The 25,992-nt window shown below is 43.2% G+C and overlaps 2 protein-coding genes across 2 annotated transcripts in view; both read right to left on the reverse strand.

The window, feature by feature from the left end:
* The window catches only part of RALBP1 (ralA binding protein 1), a 35,870-nt gene extending 35,636 nt beyond the window's left edge, over nucleotides 1–234 (reverse strand). Inside the window, exon 1 of the mRNA XM_014938651.1 lies at nucleotides 103–234. The gene's annotated coding sequence lies outside the window, so the exon portion shown is untranslated. The remainder of the gene's footprint in view (nucleotides 1–102) is intronic.
* A 3,372-nt stretch (nucleotides 235–3,606) lies between these two features.
* TWSG1 (twisted gastrulation BMP signaling modulator 1) overlaps nucleotides 3,607–25,992 on the reverse strand; it is a 22,734-nt gene continuing 348 nt past the window's right edge. Inside the window, exons 2-5 of the mRNA XM_014938520.1 lie at nucleotides 23,789–23,954; nucleotides 16,140–16,239; nucleotides 11,892–12,158; nucleotides 3,607–5,260 (exon numbers count right to left, since the gene is read on the reverse strand). Coding sequence (XP_014794006.1) covers nucleotides 5,079–5,260; nucleotides 11,892–12,158; nucleotides 16,140–16,239; nucleotides 23,789–23,911 — 672 coding nt within the window. The 5' untranslated portion in view covers nucleotides 23,912–23,954 and the 3' untranslated portion in view covers nucleotides 3,607–5,078. The remainder of the gene's footprint in view (nucleotides 5,261–11,891; nucleotides 12,159–16,139; nucleotides 16,240–23,788; nucleotides 23,955–25,992) is intronic.

Genomic DNA, 25,992 nt, shown 5'->3' on the forward strand with positions numbered 1-25,992 from the left:
CCCCGCCAGTCCCGGAAGCGGCTTCCCCCTCACCGGGGCCGGCGGGGGCCCAGAACGCAGACTCCCCCGTCCCCGTCCCCGTCGCCGCCGGCCGGCACTAACCGTGGGGGTCCCGCTCGGCCTCCTCAGGCGCCGGGCGCCGCCTCGCGCCCCATCCCGCCTCACGCCGCCCGGCTGGCAAGGACGGCCGGGGGAGCGGTGCGAGCTGCCTCAGCGCGCACGCGCCGCCGCCGCGGCCGGGGCGGGTGGAGGGGTGATCTGCGCATGCGCGAAGGCGTGAGGGTGGAGGGCACCCCTGCGCGCAGTGCATGACGGGCGTCGTAGTTCTCCTGGAGACGCCGACCGGAAGCGGGTGGGCGGCCGGCTTCCGGCCGCCGGACTACAACTCCCAGCAGCGGGCGCGCTGGGAGGAGGGGGGGACGGTTGGAGCTGCTGTTCGCTTGTTCCCTCGCCCGCCCCCCCCATTTTGAAGTCCCTCAGGCCCAGGGAGGCCGGGCGTGAGGGGAGCTGGCTTCAGAGGCCGCTCCTGCTTCAGGGAGGTGGGGAAACACCGGTAACGGAGCTCTGTAAAGTCTCCAGCGGTCGCGGAGGGCAGCTATGGGGGGTGGTTGGAATTAGATGAAGTTTATGAGCCCTTCCACCTCTAACCATTCTGTGAACCAACTGCTCTTCTGGGCAGATCTACAAGGAAATATAAGCGTTAGCAGTAATTAATGCAGCGTAAGGCTAAACCCACTGTGAAAAAACCCCCTTGTAACAGTGCGAAGTCGGCGAACATCGAAAGCCATCAATAGCAATTCAAGAGCTGACAGGGCTCTCTAGGCGTTTGCATCTGGCCTGCCTTCTGAATAACGTTGCTGCCAGCTTCTACATTCGCAGCTCACACAGCAGCAGCCTTTGACTTCATCTTGCATAACGAATCTGACCTTGAATCACCTTTGCCACTCTGGAATACCAGAAAACAGAATTGCTCTGGATGCGACTTGGGGGGGGGAACCTGTGCCAAGAAACACATCTCCATCTCAACTTGCATCCTGTTTACAGTGATGTTAAAAGGAATTTTGTATTCTCTGTCTCGTACAATGCAAGTTTCTGTTAAGTTAAGCACCTGCATAACTTGAATCCTTTTCAGGATTCCTCATCAACAAGGGAATTTGTTTCAGTAAGAAGCAGGCCGATTCATTCCCACAGCCTCAAACATAATCCCTGGGCTAGTGGACACATTAATACTGTGGCAGCGTGCCACCTGCTTCATTTATTCACTTGAGATTCAATGCTGCTTAGTCCCTGTCAAATGAGCTCTTTGTGCAACCTCCTGCGGTAATGTAAAAAGGTCCCCCACAGGAATTTGTGCTATTCAGTAGAAAATACAAAAGGGAGGGTTGTAAACACTCCGATTAGTGTTAGAGCACAGAGATATTGTCTCCACAACATATTACATAACCACACAACTTCTAATTTACCTCCTCCCTCCAGAAAAAACAGCTTAACAGCAAGGGCTTACTGGTTTATTTAACTTAACATTGCAGCTAATGTTGCTTCTTTTTTTTTTTTTTTTGTTAGACAAAGCTTATTTCTGGCAAAAGAAGAGAGAAAGGTTACTTTAGTCACATCCCGTAGTAATTTGAGATGATTGCCTGTGAGGATCTCCACTTGAAGCGACAGTTGCCAGAGGCTCTCAACTCTGAAGAATAAGTATTACCAGAAGTTGTTGCCAACCCAAGTTCACGCACAATGGGCCCATCAGCTAATGAACCCAGAATGAATCTTCTCCCATTTTTTGAAGACAAACAAGTGATTGTGTGCAGTGCTGACTATATCAATGTGAAACTATGCCATGTGAAACACATTTGGGTGACTTCTAACTTACAAAACTCATTGTGGTCACACAGACCTACTTACACCCTCCATGCCTGACATTCACTCTATAAATTCTTACTGCTTTATGGACAAAGTCAAGCAAGGATTCTAAGGGGACCAGCTCTTTGCTTTGAAATTCAGTCTTGTTGATGTACCTGAGCCTCATAAATGAAATATAATAATAATGGAGGAGAGCTTTAGAAAGCATTTTGTCAGGAAAAAAAAAGAGGGTGGGGGGAAGGCAGAGCTGTATTAATGAATTAATAATACAAGGTAATGTTCTTGTATTTATTTTTAAAGTACTTGATGTGAAATAAATTCAATGTACTAAAAGGAAGACAGGAACCCCAAGAAATTACAGGAAAGAAATGTCACGTTATGGCCATTGTACTCACTCTCTCTGCACAGTGTCAATGCTTCTGAAATTTAGGACTAACAAGTGCCTGTGGGGAAAAAACAAACAAACAAACAAAAAACAAACCACCCAAAACTAAAACCCAAAGCAACTAAACAAAAACTTTCTCTACTTTTAGAGAAATAATAACAAAAGGCCTTCAACCCCTTCTCAGTCAGAACCCGAACAGACTAGGGATTTGTATAGCGTCTTATTACATGAATTCCCTTTTTTTGCTTCCCTTTAAGTTCAGTGATTTACAACTCTGTCCTGAAGGACAGTGATAAAACTGGCTGATGCTTTACCTGGAGAAGATCAAGCCAGAAAAGTTTTTTAAGTATTTATTTTAAGTATTCTAAAGCACTTGTGCAGGTGATGGTTTGCTGGTATCGAGACACAGGTGAAATAAAAGACCCCAAAATAAATGATAATTTTCTTGTAAAATGAGCAAGACTAAAATAAACAACTTTCCAAACTTGTTAGATTTGTCAGAAAGAGCATTTTGACTATTAATACAATTCTACGTTATTTGTTTATGTAAAGGAAAAAACCTCAAAACTACAACTTTAAGTTTGGAAAAAAAACAGCTGAAGAGTTAATTCTCTGTATTATTCCATCCATCTAGATCAGTAACTTTTATAATATGCTCCCTGGTACAGTTGCCCTGAGAAAATCTTGAGAAAGAAAACACACAAACCAGTAATGTTTTTTTATTAAAATACCTCTTGAAACACTCACGGTAATGAAACACACTGGATGTTGCTGTATGGCATTTGCATACACACAACGCTTACAGCGAACTCTAGGCACCATCAGGCACTACAAAAAATAAGGCAAGCCCCAGCAGGAGCGCATCCTCCCTACCCGCTCTCAGGCCATTACACAGACAACTCTGTTTACATGTTTATGCCTTTCCCCACAGCCTTTGAGTCCTGTGTTTCCCCCAAGAAGATCTTGAACTACTATAATGTTTCCAATAATTTCACATGGCAAGAATCTGGAGCATGCTAATGACCTGTAGCAATCCTTACCGTATGTCTCCTGTCTTGGTCAAGAACGATGAAGCATCACCCTCCAGCTAAAACCAGTCACAGCTACCCTAACATATTCTTTCTCTCCATTCCTTTTAAGAAACTCAAGCAGAAGAAAAGATAATGTGAATTGTCAAATATAGGAAGAACAACTCCTTCATGATAAGCTAAGTTTTTTCTATTCACATCTACGATTTTTTATCACTTAATTGCAAGTTTAAAGTATGAAACTATTGCATTATCCACTAGCTTGAAACAATAAACATTCACCTTTCAAGTACTTCTTTATAACTGAAGAAGAGACTGAAGAAAGTAACGCTATTTCACAAGAGTAGATTTTTTTTTAATTATTATTATTATTTCATCTTATTGAAAGAACTGTATCATGAGACAAAATAGAAAAAACATTCAGACAAACTTTTCAGCAAAATAAATTTTAAATGACTGCTTTCATTTGTACATGGTACAGATAGGCAGGTGTGACTAGAAAACAGTTTAATCCCTCCAGGTTGAGGTTACTGAGAGAAACATGAGTCAAATTCTTTTCTGTGTGTGCATATGCATATACATATTTTAAAAAAATTTCAAGGAGTTAAACCACACATAATTATAAATAGCAAAAGCTGATCATTAACTACTCATACACTTTGTTGTCGTACTTAGTACCATTATCAATGGAGCCCTAACTGGGTCATAGTAACTGCTATGTAACTGTCAGCATATCAAAACTCTAACTTAGGAAAATGAACAGTGTTCTAAACTCAGAACATCCTAATTTTGCCTTTGTAGACACATCTTCCCTTCTTCAGTGACAACATTTTTTTGGGGGTGTGTGAGAATTATGTTTTGGAATAAATATTCACAGCAAACTACTAAATGGGAACATGCCTGCTGCTCAGTCCTGTACCACTGCTAGTTCATGTCATTTCCTTCTTCTTTATTCATTTAGTCATTACATCCCTAATAACCTTTCACATTTCCTTTACTGGACTGTATGTTCAGGGAGTTAGCAACCCTAGAGATCAATGTGAAAGGAGGGAGATGCAACTGCACTTAACAGCTTTATTTTGGCATTTAAGAAAAGACTGAAAAGATTTTTTTTTCCTAATATACAAATTATGCAACATAGGCCCCCAATGTACTTACGAGAACAGGGCAAATGAAAGTGGGAAGAAAAGAGTCCCATATGTAGTGTTTTGTTGGGCAGCCCTTCTAAGAAGTTAGGATTTTATCCATGACAGCCCATGTGTTGAACTTGAAGTATGAATTATTTTTTTTCCCCAAATACCATTTTCACAATAGAAGGCTAAACTCAAAAGCTGGAAGTTAAAAAACAAAACCAGAAACTAAAACAAAAAAACCCAGCCCCTAGAGACACCCCCCCAACCAAGCAGCCATTTAATAATTTGTTGAACTTAGATGATGGAATTCTCATTCTTTTAAGGTTTCCCTACTCTAAACTACAAGATACAGTACTACATTTTGAAAAACGGTATAGTCAATATTTTCAAATCAAAGGAAAACAATCAGAACAGCAAGGATGAGCATGGCTTTACCATTTATGCAGAAATAAAGAAAAACTTAAAACATAGTGTTGAAACTTCTACTAGTTAGCCTTGCTTACATGAGTTAAAAAAAAAATAATTTTCAGACTTTATACATCTTTTTTCAACCAGGTACATTTAATTGCAACCAGTAGGCACTCCACCAAAACGCAGTATTTGCAATCCTCATCTCTGTAACCGAGAGAGATTACTTTGGCCTCAGTATTGCTATATTACAATTTTCCTGCTTCAAAACATGCAGTTCATACATTTTACAGTTTTACTGCCATAGTCGATGCATTCTGGCCCGATACACTCACAGCAGGCGTTGTGAAACCATCGGTATTTGGAAGCTCCCATGGACTCGCAAGAGATCTTGCACTGATGTATTGACATGCAGTCATCAAAATACACCACAGTACACATGTGTTCTAAACCAAAAGGGGGGAAAAGATTTGGTTTAAAAGGTCTTAAAATATTTGTAAAGGTTAGTTAAAAATTAATTAAATGTGCAGCTTTTGAAGTAGGACTGCAAATCATCATGACTAAGAGGCAGAAGGAAAAAAAAGGTGACAGTGAAAGCAGAGAGAAGAGGCAGAGCGCCAAGGTACAATCTATCAGCTTCAAGTTTTCAGTGTCTACAACTCAACCTGTTGTCTGCTCTCCTTCTGGATTAATTTACTCATATAGTCACAGGCAAGAATGTTTTTGGGTTTTGTCCCCCCATGTTACAAGGGATATCTTCTAAAGTGTAAGGACAGGCTATGCCAAAGTAACAAGCAGCATGTGTCCTCTGAAGGTATTATCAAGACAGTTGCCAGCAGTTACTATATGCTATCATGAAAACTTCAGGTTTAGAGAAGTTACTTAAAAACCACCAAACCCCACTTATGTAAATGTTTCCTCCTCCGCCCCAACTCCAAAATGTTCTACCAACACATTAAACATCAGAGCTAGGGAATCCTATTTTCCTCAACTCGGAACTGCATACTTTTTTCTTTTTAGCAACAACACCAGCTTTACAGCTAAGATTAAGAAACTCCTTCTGCCTAAGTGTTGACTTCATTCTTCTAATATCCATGCAATTACTTGAAATGCCATGAAGTTTGGTGTTGCAACCTCAAACTGGAGCTAAGGCATTCACCACATCTATAAACCAAAACCATCCCACCCTAGTCTACTTCCAGTCCTCCGAGCTGACAGATTCTACCAGCTGTCTTGTGTGCTGACCCAGTGATTACACCATAACTTTGTTCATCCTCCAAAGGACCTCGATTGCATCACATTTACCCCCAGCGTAACTCAGCACACGTTGGGGAAAAGCACAACTGAAAGCTCTCTGCAAACACGAATGTCTCACTTACACACATCAGACAGGTTTGTGAGCAGAAGACATAAAGGAGCTTTCTGGCCTATTACTACTTATGGTGAGCAGATCCAGGAGAATCACACTGACCTACATTCCAACATGGATTAGAAAAATGTAATCCAAACATAAATAGTAAATCAAGACAGTGGTGGTTTGTTGCCTTTTTTTTTTTTAATTATTATAGAGATATGTAGAAGGGTGAATAACTGAAGGACTTTCAGAGCAGTGTAGTTGTTAACCATAGTGCTTATTCAGTCTTTTCTCTGTGAGCAAGTCTTGGGAGGCTGAAGTCCACTAGAATCCCCCCTTCAAATATTGGTGCCCCACAGATTAGCAGTCTCAGTAGTAGGCACATCTCATGGCAAGCTCTTAAGGGGAGGTACATGGGTGAGTTGAGGCCAGCAAGGGTCTCCATCACCTTCCAAGTCATCAGAACTAGCCATTAGTTTCCCCAGTACCAACAACAGATGACCTCTGTGGTGCCCATGCTTGTGGGCACATGACAAGGGGCAACACAATGTACAGGAGAGCACAATGTACCCAACAGCTTTTCTGTGGACGCGTCCTCCTCCTTGACATCTGAAAATCCTGCCTACCCTTTTGTGTGCACTCTGAGGTGGGCTAGCTGCTCCCAGCACTTGCAGGCTGTCTTTACACCAGAGAATGACCAGTCCTCTCTCTGTTAGAAAACATCTTTGTTCAGCTTCATGTTAACCTCATCTGTGACAGCCTCATTTATGTTAGTGCCAGTTCAGAAGTCCTGGAGAAGGACTTTCAGCTGTCTGCTGAAACTTGAAATAAACCTCTTGTAGTAGAAGAGCCTGTGATTTCTAGGATGTAAAGATCAATGACGCTGAACTGAGAGACTGAAGACATCTCTCGGGGGGAAGAAGGCTGGAGAACGAGCAGCACCAAGCCCATAACCCTAGCAAAACCAGATGATCAGACCAGAGAAACTGGTCCCATCAATCACTCTCCCAGGACAAAAACAGGAATGAAACCCAGACCTCAACCTTCTTAAGGTGGCAGCAGCCACCAATGATACTAATCTTGACTGACTGGAGAGTGGAGAACAAAGTTTATTTCCACCTGCACACAAGCCAAGAGGATTAGGTCCTAGAGGAACAGGCCAAAAATGCTGTGAAGGGGAGAGGACAGACTGTGCACAGCAGGCCAGAACAGCATTAGATCTGGCTGGTTCCCAGTAGCTCTTGTAAGCAGCTGGAGGACATGTTCCTTGTATATGCTACCAAAGCATTTCTGAAGTCCCACTCACTCAGAGACCTGCCAGGTCTGAAGGAGACAAATGGGCCAGGGTGTACTTTGTTCATCACGGGACAGTCCTGGTCCCCTCGTCAGCAGCATCTGTGTGCCCGTGTAGAGGCTGAATTACTGAAAGCAGGAGAGCTCCTCGCCTCAAGCCTTAAATCTCTCTTTATAGGCTGCAGAAACAGAGTTACACAGGGGAAAAAAATACATACCTACAGGCTCAGTTGGGATCCGGGAGAGTATTTAAATTGTTTCACAAACCTAATTACACAGTCATCACTTGGCTCCCTCAGTGTAGATAAAAAGGATGTTACTTAGTGCAGGAACAGCTCTTTCATTTGCATTTTGCCAATTTTCACACAGTAAGGAGACAACAGACTACAGGTGCGGGGAGGGAGAAGGATGCAGCAGCATTCTTTTCTTTCTAGAACACGAGTTTCTCACCTTTTCCCCCCAGCAATTCATATTCAAGGAAGGTTGTGTAGGAGAAACAACAATCAAGTCTAAATTCAAAACAACCAGAAGAAATAGACTTAGGTTTCTATCAGGCTTTGCTATGATAGCTGCACTGTGCTGCAAGTGAGAGCTGTATTGCTGCACTACAGAGGAATTCAGCAACACAGAGAAGATAAAACAATTCAGTTCTTCTAAGTTAAGGCAAAATGGCTATCTACAAGATGAAAAAACTTTTCCAGTTAATGACAATTCCCTGTATGCCACCTTTGAAGCTAAAGGTGCTATGTAAGTTCAGTTGTCTGCTGGGCTGTTTATCAGTAGCTATGAAAGTACTTTAAAAAGATAACTGTCCATCCAGCAGCCATACCATGTTACGCCAATCAGAACTTATAGAAAGACACTTTAAAAATAAGCATAATAATAATAAAAAAATCATCCTAGACTACCTACAGAGATAGATGCCACTTTACTGGATTTCTAGCTTTGCTCTCCCTGGCTGGCACTGGAGGGGAGCAGAAGCACAGAGCAGACACCATCCCCTGTGTCACCGAGCAGCCTAAGTCAGAAACCCTTAACTACAACACAGATTTTGTTTCATCAGTTGCCAAAAGATTATCTAGTTCCCCTCTCTCTCTCGCCAACATCCTGTCATCATTTGAAACAATTAAGCTTACTTAAACATCTGAACTCACAGTTCAGAGCTCTGAGGGTATCAGCTAAAAGTGAAGCAAAAAGAATAAAGTATAAATGTAGCTCTAGATTAACAATCCTCTCTGAAATAGCAGCTCAACTGCCAGAAACTACTGATGGGAAGGACGACACCAACTCCAGCAGCGCACACATACTTTGGCAGCTAAAACGTTAAAAGCCAATTTGCAGGAGGAAAGGGAAGACACTCATTAAGATAATAAGGGGGAAGTTCAAGGTCTGGCGGCTGGGCTCGCAGCAGGCCGGGGCGAGAAAGGAATGCTTTATATCCCACCGCACTCCACCTCCTCCCGGATCTACAGCCGCCCTCCCGGGGCCGGTGGCTTCACGCCGCTTGGGCACAAAGCTCGTGGGCTCCCGTGGCTGATGCTGCTTCTCCTGGCACTCGCCCAGAGCCTCAAGGAGCACGTCTGGCACCCCGGGACAGCTTAATGGCGATCCCTGCGTCAACGCACATCGGAATTTAAGTCAGAACTGCCTTAAATGACGTGACAAGGGGTATTTGTAGGCAGAGCCTTTCCAAATTTTGGGATGCGTTCCAGGAGACAGCACAGAGACTACTGTCCCCTTAACCAAAATCTACCTCTCGTTAGCCCCTCTCCCTTTACAGGCAGCGCCACAGGCTGCTGCCAGCACCCCATGTTGGAGTGAAGCATGCAAGGAGCCACAGAAGAACCACAAAATGGAGGAGGCACAGCACTGTAAAGAAAACATAAAGCATCTGTGTTCCTCCTCACGGGAATATTCTTTCAAATCCCTGGATGTCACAGCCTTGAAGACAACTGCTTAGAGAGTCACCATAAGGATGTCTCCATTTGCAAGATCTGCCCTTAAGCCTAGCAGCACGTTTGGGGAGAAGGAAAGGGTAAAGACATGGTCTTCAGTTTCTTCTACTCCAGGCTGTGCTTGTATTTACCTCAACCAAGCACGCACACATACACACACACAGACCCAACCTCTCTTTCAGCGGTGCTTCCAACACGTGCTGGCTTGTTAAACCACTGGGACTTGATGGTGGGATTTTGGATGGACAGAAGCCATCAGACTCCAGCAACTTCCTGGGCTCCCTCTGAGTGTCCACGCACACAACGTTCTTTAGTCCTTGATCTACTACCCCTCCACCTTTTGGCTACTGCTTCCCCAACAAACTCATCAAAAAAGTATTAAAAACAATACCATCCCCTGGCTCACACAACATCCAGCACAAGAGGTACGATTCCCCAGTTGTCCTTACTTCCACCAAAATAAACATCAACCAACCAAGGCCAGCAGCCAACTTTTCATTCCATCTTCTGTTCTCAGTGTTTGAATCATCCATGTTTTTATAAGTAAACTTTAATATGACTTCTGAAAAACCAAAGCACTATAAAGTTATCTACATTGTAACCAAGGAAAGACAGACTCCTCAACAGGCTTATATATTTAGACACTTAAGGTACAGGATGTTGAAAGCCATTTTCTACCTTTTCCAGTTCTTCACAGATCACTAAGATGGAGGAGGCACAGCCGATGATTACAAGAACAGCTCTGACATTTATTTCTGCTCTAAGTGTCTACTGAAGCCCGAAAACCAGTGGCATTTGGTAACTATTTCCAAATATAACTTGCTGATTTTGGACTGCCATCATTCCAGTGAAAGCTCTCTCAAGCTAATCTCTAATATATTCTTAGTAAATGAAATGAAGGAGACTTTTGACTACGAAAAAAATGCAGCGTTATGTATTTGTCTGTGTTGTTAAACTCAAAACTCCTCCACGCCCTTGAGATGCAATTCAAATTCCAAGTTTAATCCAAAACTATCATTAGCCCATCCTGTTGGTGTGGTAGTAAAGGACTGTCAGGGAACAGCCATCTGGGCTGCAGTACCTAAGTACAGTGGAATATATTCAAGATTGTTCTAAGTGTAATTTTTTTTTCCCCCAAGTATAATTTACATCTTTAAATACTGGAGTGTTTGCACACAGGGCTTTTTGTGGCTTGCCATTTAACATGGCTTTCTGCATCGTTCTCATAATGGCAAGCAAGCGTTTTAATAACGTCAAAGACATATGAATGAGATGCTTTCTGACCATCTGGTTTCCCAGTTCTGGAATTAATTTATTTTTCTAACGTGCCTTAACCAAAGGAAATTAGAAAAGTTGCCATTATGGTCCCATTTAATCAACAGCAGTCCTATTCAGAAATATAACTAGGTCAAAGGTTCACAACGGTATGGAAAAGCAGTGTGTCCATCAATTAGGGTATCTTTCATTGATAAGATAAAAGAGCCATCACAACAGCAACATATGGGGTTACGAATATTTAAAGTGTGCGTTGGGAAGGAAGCAAAGCATTAATTACACTAATAAAACAAATCAGATGCTCTTTTTTTCCCTGTTAAGCAGCAATTTCACTATGAACTGTTTATGAGATTCTTTTAAGTCTGATGTAGTGATTTGCAGGGAAAAGTATTTCAGGTTTAGCGTGGAAACCAAGGAGCCAAAAGTATTTTTCTTACGCCACTAGTATCACTACCTCAAACTCCTCATCCCCCCTCCCACTTCAGCAAGCAATATTCTGAAGTCTGTCCTCTAAACTGAAGGTGAGAATATAAAAAACTTGATAAAAAATAAAAGGAACGAGTACATCAGTTGAAAACCCACTCCCAAATTGCTTATTTTAGGATTGTCTGTCACATATCCTTCCTCAACATAAAAAGAGATCTTGCTAAACTTACTTGGGTTTATTATTAATCCTGTCTTTCCTACAAACCATCCTTCTAAAGACTTCAAGTTATGCCAGCTCAGATGAAAGAAATAAACATCTGCAGCTACAATGGTTTATGGCACGTGACTTTCTCAAACCTCTGAAGCCATGCGCTTCAGCTGCCTACCTCTGCACTGACACATGAGTTGGTTTCAGGTTTTGGTCTGTCCTGTCTCCTTAACTACAGGTAACTGCTTCAAAAAGCAAAGAGCTTTGTGCCAGTGCACATGAAATAATGTGAACAAACTGCCTCATGACCGAGGAGGAACTGTAGAGATAAACTCATGTGGTTCACCTTCTCCCAAGATCATCAGACACTTTAACACCATCTTCCGTGTTCCTCAATACTTTTGCCTCACTCCTTTTGCTACATCATGCTCGGAATTAGACTGAACTTTTCACACTTTTTTTTGGGAAAAGAAGAAGCGAGCACAGACAAGCTCAGAGTATGTGCTGAGAAGGCTCCTGGAAGAGATGAGAGGAAGCGCTAGGAATTTAGACACTACACTCTTTACCTTTGTCACTAGAGTAAGGTGCGTGGACATTGTTGCTTGGAACAGATACGTTCTGATGCTGGGGTTGGTTGACTGTTTCTAAAAAAGAAACGAGGTTCTCGTGGTGCGACAGTTCTTCTGCTACAGGGAAGGAAACGATATTCCAGTTCAGCTGAGTATCCCCTTCTGTCAGTGCCCGGAAAAGTGAAGGAATTGGTTCATGCAACTCCTCGACAGTGCTCTTGGACGTTGGAGGTGTGTCACTGTAATTGCGAGGATTGCACATACCTGCAGAGGAACGAGACAGTAAATTACATGAAACTCCCTAAACTCTTCTCCTTGAAAGAGACGGGAATATTTAGAAAATGAAAATTGCAGTTTTTTGGGTTCTTTTTTTGCTAAGCAGAACAGAGCCCTATCATATATATCCTGCTTTTAGCTCAATAGCAGAAGTGTCACCAAATACACCAGACAAGCTTTCTGTAATGGCAGGTTTCAGATCTCTGCAGACTTCCACAAAACACACCTGGGACCTGTGAGATCCAAGTGAAAAGAAAAACCTCATCTGAACAGCACTTCCCTTTTTATGCTGGCATTACAGTTTAGAGCATGAAGAGTTCAACAAAGGGTTTGTTTCCCCTGGGAAAAGAGACAAAGCCCAGTATAATCAATCCTAGCACAAATCTGGAATGAAAGCTTACGACTGAACAAAGATAGTATCTTGACAAGTCCTGGGGTACATGAAACTTCTGATCGCAATTCAAGTATTCGGTCTCATCTGTTGCAGAGTGCACTAGATCCTTTTAGTTGTCTGCCAGAGACGCAAAAGATCGCTATCAGAAGGGAGCAAGAATCTGAATGACTTTACCTGTTTAGAGACAGCTGAGATGAAGCTCATTTTGCTACTTAGTTGGAGAGGTCACTACAGGCAAAACGCTTATTTCCAGGTCACGTCTTCCTTATTTTTCAGTGTCTTTTGTGGCATCTTTTTTGAAACCTTGTAATCATTTTTCTCTTTGCCACTTCCTACAAAATGTTTTTGTGATGTGCAATGCAGACGCCAGTTTTTCATTAACCATTTAAACACCAACATTTATTACTAGCAATGAAACTGAAGGGTATCTTTGATTTAACCTGAACATTGAAACGACCAAGATTAAAAAGAAAAGTTGTATCTGCATAGATATTTAAACTCAGAAGCCATAAAACACTATTAGAAGTCACCTGGCAAGAGACAGACAAATCCATTTTCCTCATGTACATCTGGATATCGTTTTGGGTAGTTTTACAGACACAGTTCTAGCCAGCTACAGCTGCAAAGCGCACCAATCCTTAAAGTACCAAAGCGATAGCGACATGAATGTTCAAAGCCTACCTGTCCCACACAACCAGAGAAGCATCTCCTGCCCTGCAGACACATTAGGACTCCAGCTTCAGAAATCATATTTAACTACAGCCTTAGACAAAACCACGATCTTTTCCATCTAAGTAGATGAATTTCCATAATGAATAAAACAGAGTGAAGTTTGTCCATGACGATCAGCATGAGATCTGGCAAATCTTAAGCAAGTGGTTAGCATTACCAGCATTTAATAATAGGAGGAACAGAGGATAGGCTGGTGAGCCAAGTGTTGGGTAGGAAAAAAACCAAGCCTCTCCTCCAAACAACATCAGGTTACACCAAAAAAATAATTCCACTTACATAAATTTCCTGCCTTCAACAATTATTTTCCTAGTCCTCTCAGCAAGTTTGTTTTTCACAGATGTTCCTGGACTCATTGCTTTAATAAAAAACATTTCTATCCCCGTGTTATCACCTTTTAGTAAGCACTTGGAATATTCCCCATACAACTGTAATAAAGAATGCCCACCTGAAAATTAGTTAGGAAGATATTAAACCAGGTAACAGTTTTGTACAGATACGTCAAGAGGTATATACTTTAGTTGATGTCATTGCATTAATGTTGTGAAATGAAAACCAGTGAGTCTTTCTAGAGGGCACTCAAATTGGATTCAGAAAATAAATTTCACTGATAAGAAGAACACACAGGAAAAACCACCAAGATCATTTACTAAATTATTGCAGAATGTGTATAAGGTTGTGTGTATATCAACACAGTATGAAAATATTATGTCAGATGGTACCAAGAAACCATCACTCGTAGTTTAATGGGTAACTACTCCCTCCACAAAGATCCTTCCCTCTTACTATTTTTAAAGTATTTTAATTATAATAATTGTATTTATATATAATAATTATTATAAAATAGTAGCTTTGGTTAAAACAAAAATTAAAAAGCAATTGGTAAGGAACAAACATGTCTAAATTACTGCTTTGGAATGGATGAGAAGGTGCAGAAATGGGCTATTGAAAAGATGGAAGCAGACAAGCCTTTACCTGAGGGACTAGAAAAGCTTAACTCACAAAGCTTAGAAAAACAGAGGAAAGAGGTACCTGTTACAGTTCTCGCTCCTCCAGCATCTTTTTCCCTGTCAGAGAAGGGAGAGAACATCCCCACAAAACCCAGGGCATCAGCTGAGCATCAGTAAAGTTAGTGCTGGAGAGCAGGAGGTAATCACTGACCTCAGAGCAGACATGGCCTGAGAGACACGACAACCTATCTCCTTTTACATTACACATGATCAGCTTATAAAGAGACTTGAATATCGGCTCAAGTATCAGCAGAGAACTGTCTCCAGGAAGCTGGGTATGGTGCGCACTCCTGTTTCTTCATTTGAATAAGGCTACGGCAAGGGTGACCCTACACTGAAGAGAAGAAGAACATGACTGTACCAGAGAACCAACAAGGTCTGAGGCACCCACAGAACCATCAAGAGATGTTTTAATTTATTCAGTACTGGGAAACTGAACCTGGAACCTCATTAACTTCTCTCCTGGATAACACCATGGGAAAGAGCAGCAGAACAGTGAGTAATTTGCAGATTTAGAAAAAAAAAAAATCACCCTATGTTCGGACTTCACTTTTTTTCTTCATAATTCCAAGAGGTAGGTTCTTCCTAGAGAAGATCAGCACACTATGCCTTGCTTTCTACAGCAGATAATGGTTCTGAACTAGGGAAATAACATACTGCCCTATTCTTCACGGCTATGACTGAATGTGACAACAGCGCACTTTAGGATTACATTACAAAAAACAAGACAGTGGAAGGATAAAGGAAAGAAAAAAAGAGATAGGAATATACACATTTTTTTTCCCCACTTTTCAAGGAGCCCAAGATAAAATAGAAAAAACCAGCTCTAGGACCTCTTTCTGTGTATCCCCTACAGGTGCAGGGGCCGAAAAATACTTTATGCCATTGGGAAGAATCACACCACGCCACTCTACTGCTTACTGAAAGACAGTAAAGCAAAGGTAAGCCTGCCAGAACCAAGCGAAAAGCAGGATGTCAGAAAGCACATTCACATGATGATGAACATGTGGAGAAGCAATGGACTGCACTAAAAAAGAGCACTTTGATACTAATCATGGTCATGAACCCAGAGAAGGCCCAGCCAGACAGAGAAGCTGAGAGCAGGAACGACACTTGAGACACACACCTTTCATGGAAGCCAGAAGGACTTTGAATGGCAGCAGGGGGAGACTTCCAGCAGCCACAGAAGGATGGAGCTTTCCATACTTTTAAAACAAGGGACAGAACTAGAATACACCCTCCTTAAGCAGGGACAGCATTCACTTGCAAAGGTCTGGGCACTCTGCACACTACCTGTTAGTAGCAATGCATTTCTGGTCTTACTCTCCACAAAGAGCTTTTGTTGTTTTTTTTTTACAAACGAAAGAATGCTGAAAACACCAGGACATGCATATTTACTACTAGTCCCAAGGATTCCCAAGGCTGCTGTGTGCTATGTGTCACAACACTTTACAGTTAGAAACCTCCATACAGCACCCAGCCCCGTCAAAGCAGGTGCTGCGTAGTTTCCTCAAGATGACAATTCAAAAAGGAGTTTGTGTTTTAAAGACACAATTAATAGTCAGTTATGATGACATTAATCAAGCAAAACCTGGACTACTGCCACCCCCCACTCCATTGAGTGGATACCGCCTTCAGTTGTTTGGTTCCCCACAGTAATTCACTCGGTACCCACAGAATGAGCTGTAAGACGTTTAAAGCACAGATTCTGTCCCCATGTTTCATTTCTATTATAAGACTGTGAGCTCAGCAGAGCTGTGGCAGAAGGAAGCAATTTAAGAAAAAAAAAAAAAAGAAAAAAAAAAAAAAGAAAATCCCCCAAAAATGCAAACTTACCAACACAGTCGCAGCACTCATCCCAAAGGGTGCCCAGGCAGAGCATGCACTCCTTGCAGCAGGAGCAGTTCCCTTCCCCAGGGCGGCACTGACACAGCTCCTGAAAACAACAGAAACTCATTACACCACGGCAATCCCAGATGTAAACTGCTAACGCGGCGGAGCCATTCTTCTTCAAGCCGCAACTCAAATTACGGCATTAAAAAAGCTTAGTACACTAATACAGCGAGTAAACGGTAAAACAGTTCCAGCCAAAGAACTGATCTTAGTTTACAAAAGGATCTTTTGCAAGTTTTTTGGTTTGTTTTTTTTTTAGATGACATTCAAAAGACAAATCTAAAGTCAGCATTAAAAAGAGGAAAAAAAACCTATTCATGGGGAAGGTGTGTGCTCCTCTGGGTATGCCTGAATCTACAAGTTCTTTGAGTGTTTTTCCCATCACAACAGGAAATTCAAAGAAGGATGTTTCTTTATATATAAATAGTGCGCGCACGTTATAATTTAGCTAAAAAAGGAAGTTACTATAAGCCACATGTGCATACTCAAGATGATCTAAGATGTCTACCATCACACCTATTCATGGATTCTAAAAGGAACTTACCCGATTCAGTCACCTGATGCATTTTGTGCATCTCTGAATGCTTCTTGCACGTTGCTCTCCATTTGCTATATTAGTGCCCAGATGATTTCCCCCCACCCAGGTCCAGCTGATTCATTTTTGCTACTATGAAAACAACCCCCTCCCTCTTCACCCCCGAAACCGACACCTTGGGATATTTCCAACACTTCCCCAGTCTCTAGGAAGTGAAATGGCATGCATACACATTTTCTTTTAACCGTTATTTAGCTAGAAAAATGGAAGTGTCACAGAAGTGAGAAGATAAACCCTTTGCTTCAAATTACCTAAACCCAAAGGCGCTGGTTTAGCAGCCCCACTGAAGACACACTCATGGAACTCGCAACATGGAAATAGCCTACATGGGTGAAAAAATCTGAAAACCTGGTGGTCTCCTTCCCTCTAGCTCAAATCCCTGCTAGTAATTCCAGTTTGGCTGAAAGATTGCGGCTACATGACAACAACATATAGGCTTGAATAATCATGCTGTAGTGTGAAATCAAGGAGTCACATTTGGTTGTCCTGTCTAAGAATTTGGTTTTGATGACGTTTGTCTAACTATCACGTTACGCACAACTGGCGAGAAAACAAAATCCGGTTACTGGAAATACTGACCATGGGAACCTTCCCACCCCCAGCTTTACTGGAAGAGCCATCAGCAAATCTCTGCTACGCACTTGACCAGGAGAAGGAGAAGATGACGCCCATCCCTGCTCTTTGAGCCCAAAGCAAGTGAAGCTTCAGGGCTCCCAGTTCTGGACTAAAACTGAACAAACCCCAGACCTGCTGCAGACGTGCTACAACATATTAATGCAGCATAAATTCCTGGATCTGTTACATTTCCATTGCTTCACCCTAGATCACAAATCTTCTTGAAGCCAGCAAAGAAACCTAATTCACTAACTATTGTGTTTTCTACATAATGCTGAGAAACGCTGTTGCCTGCAGAGTTTGATGTGAACTGTTTGCCCTGCTGAGTGATCAAGGGTGAACTTCTGCTCCACACACGTTTCTGCAATGTGCAGTCTTAGTAAGTCCTGAATTTTTATTTACAGAGTGGAAAACCACCAAGATTTTTTACTTTTTCATCCTCAAAGTTTATTAATGTCACCTATTACTATGCTGTTTCCAAATGAAAGATGAAAAACAGGCTCATTAATAAAATATACAATTTTTTCCACAAGAGGAGACACCACAAACTTAGAAAGATGACTTATGTGAATGAATGACGCATTTCTAAAATATTTATCTTACCGTTTGATAAACAGATTGTGTCAGCCTTGAGAATAAAAAGCCTGAATAAAACAACTTCAAAACCAACCACGAGTAAAGTACTGTTACATTGGCAGAGAATAACGTTAATATACATTAGTGTTAAAAATATCCTATGTATTTGTTCTTTGACAGTAAAACTGGGGAAACAACTTAATGCTTATTAAAGGCATTGCAACACCAACAAGCCAGTATGTGGGAAGAGGTGATTCTCAGTAAACTATTAAATGTAATGTATGAAGCAAAGCCAGAAAAGTCACTACATGAGTTGTTTCAGTTTTATAGATTGCACTGTGTGAATCTAAGAGAACAGTATTCTCACTGAATTAAGTGTAACCTTAAATTATACATTTGCAACGTAATAAAGAAAATTCTGCTTAGCTTCGATATGTATAAGCACTGTCTTGGGACAGCACCACTACACTACCAGTATTTTAACAACTTTATTTTTATAGGGCTTATGAGCAGTGTAATTTTTTATTTTCTATTTTCATTTTTTACTTTCTTTTATTTATTTTTTTTGACTTGGCAAGGGAAGAGGGAAGAAAGAGCAACCCGATTAGTCTCCTGCACAGCTCTCCAGCTGCCTCCGTCTCACAGTTCAACTGTCTCTTCAGGGCAATAACTGTATATTTTTCCATATATGTGTGCACGTACATGGTTTCCTTAACCACTCTTGAGTCCTTCTGCCTGACTCATCCATATTGGATACTGGTGCAGGATACATCTTTTTAAAAGAATGCTTACATGAGACGTGGGTGAAGCGAGGCAGAATGAGAAACGTTCCTTGTTGATAGCTGGGGGTGGTGAGGCGTCAGTGGAAGAAAATATTACTCATAAGTCAACTTGGCAAATTCCCAAGCTCAACTACTGAAGGTGCATCAGGGAATGTATTTTGCTAGGCAAGAAATAAGCCTCTCAGTCTAAAAATACAGCATTAAATAGGAAGCAGGCATGTTCATACAACAAAGATACTTCTGCTCCAGAGAGCAAATAAAGATTTTTACAAGGTATTTAACATCTGCATTTTTTCAAAGCTTTCTTGAAATGACAGAGACTATTTTCTCAGTGCAGTGAGAAACAGGACCTGAAGGCACTGGCAACATCCCTGCAAACTGGAAGGGGGAGTGAAAGAAAAAGAGCTAATGTTTTTTCCTAGAACGGTTTAATAACAGAAAATCTCCTGGAAGCAACTCAGCCAGAACTGTTTTGTTAACCCAACTGCGTTACGTACTATGGCTACAACATACACACTAAAAGTAATTTTTAGATGCCTAAGCCCTGAAGTTAAGGAGTGGTGTTTATTTCATACCACAGGGATAAAAAGTCTTGGAAATCCTTTCAAGCTGACAAGTTTGTACACAAGATTAACAGGGGGCGAAGACAAAGATGCAGAGAGATGTTAATCGGAAGGATATTGCACCAGCCAAGGTGAATGCAGGCACGTAGTGTTCGGGGGAGAAAACCCTGTATTCTCCAGAAAACAATCCCTCTTTAGAGAGACCCGAAATCCATGCCTGAACTCTAGAGCCGTTTGTTTCCTCCTTACAGCAGTAGTTTAAAGAGCTGTTGCAGACAGGACAGCCAAGCTCGGCTTCCAGCACAACGTGGCCCTACCAGCCAAGCCCAAGACCCACAGGTAGCCCTGCGCCCTAGCAGCCAGCCTGGGACCCACCTCAAACCCGTTCGTTACCAACCATTGTGGGAACGTCCCATCCTCGAGGTGTCTGCCTTCAAGGATTTCCTCCATGCTGCAAGGACACAACATACGCCTCCGCTCCGCCCAGCGAGCCTAACTGGCCTTCTCATCTCCTCCACACATGGAAACATCAAAACAATCCATGCGTCCAAGTCAACAGCAGATGTGCTAGAATAAATACTGCAACGTGCACGCCAATGTCTCAGAGAAGGGCAAGGAAGCTGGTGAGGGGTCTGGAGGACAAGTCTTATGAGGAGAGGCTGAGGGAGCTGGGGTTGTTCAGCCTGGAGAAGAGGAGGCTGAGGGGAGACCTTATCGCGCTCTATAACTACCTGAAAGGAGGTTGTAGAGAAGCAGGGATTGGTCTCTTCTACCAAGTCACAGGCAACAGACAAGAGGAAGTTGCCTCAAGTTGCACCAGGGGGGGTTCAGATTGGATATTAGAAAAAGTTTTTACACTGAAAGGGTTATCAGGCATTGGAATGGGCTGCCCAGGGAAGTGGCTGAGGCACCATCCCAGGAGGTGTTCAAAAGACGCGGTGACATGGTGCTGGGGGACATGGTTTAGTGATGTTTTTTTTGTCAGAGTTAGGTTGATGGTCGGACTAGACGATCCTGAAGGTCCCCTCCAACCTAATTAATTCTATGACTCTATGTGCAACCAGGGTTTGGTGGCCTACCTGAAAAGCAATTATCGACTGCAATGCCCCAACCCCAGAGACACAGGAAGGAGCTACATCCAAAGCCTTCAAGAGAACTAATTTTGTGGTCCCACTCCCAACTCTTATCCACAACTCCTTCAACAACTATAGGAAGCCACAAGTTTTTTTGCGAAAGCTAAGCTTATGCAGAGAGATGCCTCAAGCTATTTTCTTACAGGTCTTTGCTTACAGGAAAACAAGAAGTAGACTACGAGAGCACCAATGAAGCTAGAGCCTCAGGATGTAAAAGGAAAGCTAAATGCATGCAAGTTGTTGATCTCATGCTCTGTTCTGCATCTAACAAAATAAATATTTACGTAGGGACCACCCTTAAGCAGAGCAGCTCCTAAGGAGTGGCAGTAATGACTGTGCTGACTTCTAGCCATGCTGGCAAAAATATTTATGTTAGCCATATGCTTTTTGAGAGAGCAGGTCTTTTGTCTCATTATGTCTCTAAGACAGGCAGCCCCGCTTTCTGCACGCAGATGCAGATGACAAACATTCACATTCTGTTTCCTCCCCTAGTTGTCTCCGAGTGACATTATCTTGGTTTCAAGCCACAGATTTTGCCAAAGCAGAACAGTTACAAAAATAGGTTAGGGAAAAATGTCATGCAATAGTCAAGAAAGCTCGCTCAACACAGTATTTTATTTTAAAGTTCAGATTTCTCCAGAAGAGCTTAGCGGGGGGAAAAAAATACATGGATATACTCTACTTGTATACCTACCAAAGAAATAACACACCCTTCACATACCCATACAGTGCTTCTGCCACAACAGCACTGAAGATTTTAAAAAAAAATAAATAATAAAAAAGCCAAGAAGAAAGATGACAATTGCTTTAAGCCAAAGCTTTAGGAGTCTTCATGTCCACAATGAGACTAGTCTGACCTGATCTGTTCTTCTATAAAGAATGAATACTGACTGGTATGTCAGGCCTGTTTGCAGGAAGAGAGCAGCCAGAGGGTGAAAACAAACAGCGGCATTACCCCATTAATTGTACACGATTCACATGGTCTGCATTACTTTAGGGTCTCAGAGAATTGCATGTGATTTCTATTTCAGGGAAATGCTTTAAAAAGGGATCTGACATCAGCTGTACAAAGTAGGAAAGAACACACCTGCAACAAGTAAAGCCATGCAGGGGTCTCTCTGCACACACAGGGCTGTGTCGCTACGGAGATGCCAAGGTAAAGCACAGTCATGTGAGCCACCTCCATGCAGTGCTGAACCTCAAGCCACCTTATTCCCGGCCAAGGAAGGACTTCAGTAGCATCAGCTCCACTCCTCCTGGGCTCTACTCTATTCAAACTAGCTCAGAAAAATAAAGTTTAAATGCTGGGTGTCTCAAGCTTGACTTGATAAAAGTTGAGTGTTTACTTAGGAAGGAGATGTCTGTGCTTTCATGGATGGTGGACTCCATCAGTCCACCTGGAAAAGGAGACAATAAATCTTCCCTGTTTCCCCTTCATCTGGACCAAGAGCTTTCCCCTGAATCAACACATCTGTACCACTACACTTACTACTTAAGCGCTTTGTACATTCAACACCACAACTAGCATCTTGCTTGTTAAAGGTTTCAAGCCTAGAGATGATTTGAGAAAATGCAACAGAAGGAACTTGTAGGTGTGTCAGTTTGTCATGGTGCACAATGCCCACCAAAAACACTGGCATTGTCTTTGAAACGGTGAAAGTCAAAAGCCTCTTTCCTGCTCCCATATTTAACAACTCCACAGACTACACTGGGGATAGGAGAAACAGCGATTTTATTTTTAAAGCAATGGCAGTGCAGAAGCCAGAAAGAAGACAGTTCAGTCTACAGTCAGTTTTCATTCCACAGGATGATTTGTGAATCTGGCACATATTTTTATTTGTAAACCAGACAAATTTTACATGGAACTCAACGAAATGAAGTAAACGTGGAAACACTTCATGCCACTTCCGCATCACTTTTCAGATGGTGATCATACATTTACAGTTAAACATACTAGCACATTACCAGCATATGATATTCCTGCTCTCTGCTTTTGCATTTCCAATCTACAAAGAGGGAGTAAGAAATGGCTTCTTTTAAGGAAGCTGCAATAGACCCTGTGATGGCTCCTTTTTTCAATATGGAGTCAAGAGTAAGAAGTAACAAGCAGATAAACTTGAACAAAAGAAGTTCTGTCTAAACATGAGGAGGAACTTCTTCACTTTGAGGGTGGCAGAGCACTGGAACAAGCTGCCCAGGGAGGTGGTGGAGTCTCTGTCTCTGGAGACATTCAAAACCCACCTTGATATCTTCCTGTGCAACCTGCTCTAGGTGGACCTGCTTTGGCAGGGAGTTGGACTAGATGATCTCCAGAGGTCCCTTCCAACCCCACATCACTCTTTGATTCCATGAGAATCATGATTAATACACCATCAGTAAATAAAGAGTTTGGCAGATACCAGAACTGCTCGTAATTCTGCTATAAAAGGTGCTTTTGCTCTGCTGCACACCATGCCTCTTAACTCCCGCTCTAAGAAGAGGAACCTGGTCTCAGTCTGTTTCTTTCTCTGTGTGGACAGACAGCGAGTCAAAAGCAGTGACTGGATTTGACTTTAAAATCCACTGCCTACCAGGTCAACTGGTAAGTTTTTGTTGGGTTGTTTGTTGGGTTTTTTTTGGTTTTAAGGTAGACCCGCATGCTATCAGAGCTTGCTCACTGCCATTAGTAGCCATAGGTCCCTCCTGATCAAAAAGCTGCTCCAAACGCACCTCAGGACTCATAGACAAATTAGGTCCCTACTTGTGTTAGTTCTCTCATCTGAGTTTTTAGGCATCTTTTCATCAACTGTACAAAGATGATGTTATGGAGAGCATCAGGCATCAACTACAGATCCTCTGCATGGGCTGGGAAACTTAACAAAGTGGACAGACTGCAATTTAAGAGGAACATCTCAGACATTGCAAGCACGTTTGAACTGCTGGTATTGCAGGTATCTTTAGAAAAACAACTGTTGCCCACGGAAACCTTTCTAATAAAGTATCTGTTTTAAATTGCTGCCTGCTCATAATATCACGAAAAAAGATGAAAGAGACCGAAAACTAACAGTGTGACTAGTAGTGGCTTTTAACAATAACCCAGCAATCCTAATCCTCAACTTGAAAGTGTTTCCATTAAAAGAAGAAACGCGCCCATATACAGATGCACTTATCTATAAAACAGTCGTTAATCTGCATTTACATGTGCAGGAGAGCATAATTAACTTTAAAAAACACCCACCACTATTTAACATAAAATGCCGGTTACTTGTATCACCGGATCTTTTTAAGATGCAGCTTCAGAACTGTTTCTTAAATGCTTAAAAGCTGATAAAGGAAACAGGACTCGTACCTGTATCAGGCATTTACTGACATCGCTAGCACAGAGAGCCTTGTTGCAGCCTGTTGAGGACTGGATCCAGAGCAGGAACAGGAGGAGAGTGACTGTGGGCGCTGTGACGTACTGTGACCTCATATTTCCTGCAGGTGAGCGATTTTCACAAGCACTGCAACCAGCACTGAAATAAACACCAGCAACTGAAAAGGCTATAGGGGGGGGAAAAAAAGTTAAATCCTATTTCCCTTCCCTCTTGCAGTTCCTTCAAAAAAGATTCACATTTTTGGGAAAAAAGAAAAAAAAAGGGGCAAATTGGGGTGCTTGACAACAAATACCACCCCTTCTCCCCTGGCTAACTTGTTTATTTGAAGCTTTCTGTTATTGCACCTTTGGGTTAAAACCCCAATACACTCAAGGTGAACAATCTTGAGTTTGCAATACCAAATACAGTATTGTATAAATAGTGACAATAAAAAAAAAATGCCTCAGAAGAGAAAAATCCAGCAGTGAAGACCTAGTTCTGTAAATGCATAAAGCAGACAGATAGGTTTCATGCAGGATCTCCTCAGGCTACAGGAACACACAGGTGTCTGGGACCAAAGCTAGACAGCAGCCTTTTTATGACAAGTGTAAGGTAAGCTGCCGTGTCAGCTTTGATGTAGACAGACAGTTGTCTTCATACCGACAGTTAGATGTCACCTAAGCTTTCAATTCAATCGCAAAGCCGTCATTAACTTTGTTTTTCAAATTACAGCCACCAATGCTAAAATAAAACAGAAAAAAAAGAAAAAAAAAAAAAGGTACCGGAGACTTTGAACAACACAACTTCCAAGAGCTACGCGAGGGACGGCAGTCAACAGGAGAGGAGCATCTGCTACTTCAAACAGGCAGAAGAACCGGGTCTGCTCAAAGGATTTCTCCTTTCCCCTCCTTGTGAAAGGCCAGCATCTCGGCAGGTGGTACCTGTCACCCCTGCAGCCTGGTAGTGCTGTGACACAGAGTCCTTACTGGGCTCAGCATCCCAACCCAGTCAAAAAGAGGACCCTCTTGCGCCAGGCACCGTACCAATGTATAATAAAAGGCAGCCCATGTTTGGGCAAGCTTACAGTGAGCCTGTATTGTTCTCGTAAGAGGCGAAAAAATGCTAATGGGGCGCTGGATTGCTTTCTTTCTGTATCTAGAAATGTTTTTCTGCTTTATGAACTCAAAAAAAAACCACCCCTCCATTAGCAATACCCAAACATGGGGAAAAAAACCAAAAAGCAGAAAACCAAGCCAATATGGAAATTAGGCACGATCTGTACATTTCAAGCCTGTGTCCGATTAATGTTTCTTGCAACGGTTATTAAACAGTTCTGAATCTTTCCCAGTTGGGTGCAGGATTGGGGTGGGACCCCCCCCCCCCCCCCCCGGGGGGGCAAGCATAGAGAATAGGGGAGCGTTCTTCTCAGAAGGAGGGGGGTGTCTCCGCTCACCCTCCCTGCTACCCAGGGCGAAGAAAGTTTCCCCTTCAACGGGAAGGACCCGGACCCACGGGTGCCGCATCCCGGCGGGCCAAGGCGCAGAAGCCAGGCAGGGAAGCCCCGCGCCGGGCTCCGCGGGCCATGTTGAACCCCGCACCGCATCGTTCTGGCCGGGGCCCGCTCCGGGCTGCGGTACAAAAGGCTCCCGAGGAGCGGTGCCGTCCCCGGGAGCAGCCCCAGCCCCGCTCGGATGCCAAGCCGCCCCGGGCTGACCGCGTCCCCTGCCCCTTCCCTGCTCTCCCCCCATCCCCGTATTTTTCGTTTCACCGACCGCTGCTTCCCCAGAGTTTTCTCCGACGTCTCTCTCTCCTGCTCGCCCCCCCTCACTCCGCTCCTACAGCCCGCCCCGGCGACACCGGCTCCCCCAGCCCCGGCCCATCACCCTTCTCCCCCTCGGAAAACACCCCTCGGAAAACCCCCTCCGCGCTCGGCTCCCCGCCCCGGCCGCCCCCCCGCCGCTTCCCGGGAGGCCCGGGCCCCAAAGGCGGCACTGCCCGGGGCCCGGTGACAGAGAGGGCACCCCCCTGCCCAAGCCGCCGGGGCCCCGCAGGGGGAACGCCGCCGAAAGCCGCCCCTCCCGGCGGCGGGGGGCCCGGCCTCCTCCTCCGGCGGGCGGGCAGAGCTGCGCCGAGCCGCACCGAAACTTTCTTTCCACAAAGAAGCAGCCGCGGCCCCGCCGCCTCCTCCTCCTCCTCC

The sequence above is a fragment of the Calidris pugnax genome, unplaced genomic scaffold, assembly GCF_001431845.1.
Source record: "Calidris pugnax isolate Ruff unplaced genomic scaffold, ASM143184v1 scaffold13, whole genome shotgun sequence".
Classification (NCBI taxonomy): Eukaryota; Metazoa; Chordata; class Aves; order Charadriiformes; family Scolopacidae; genus Calidris; species Calidris pugnax.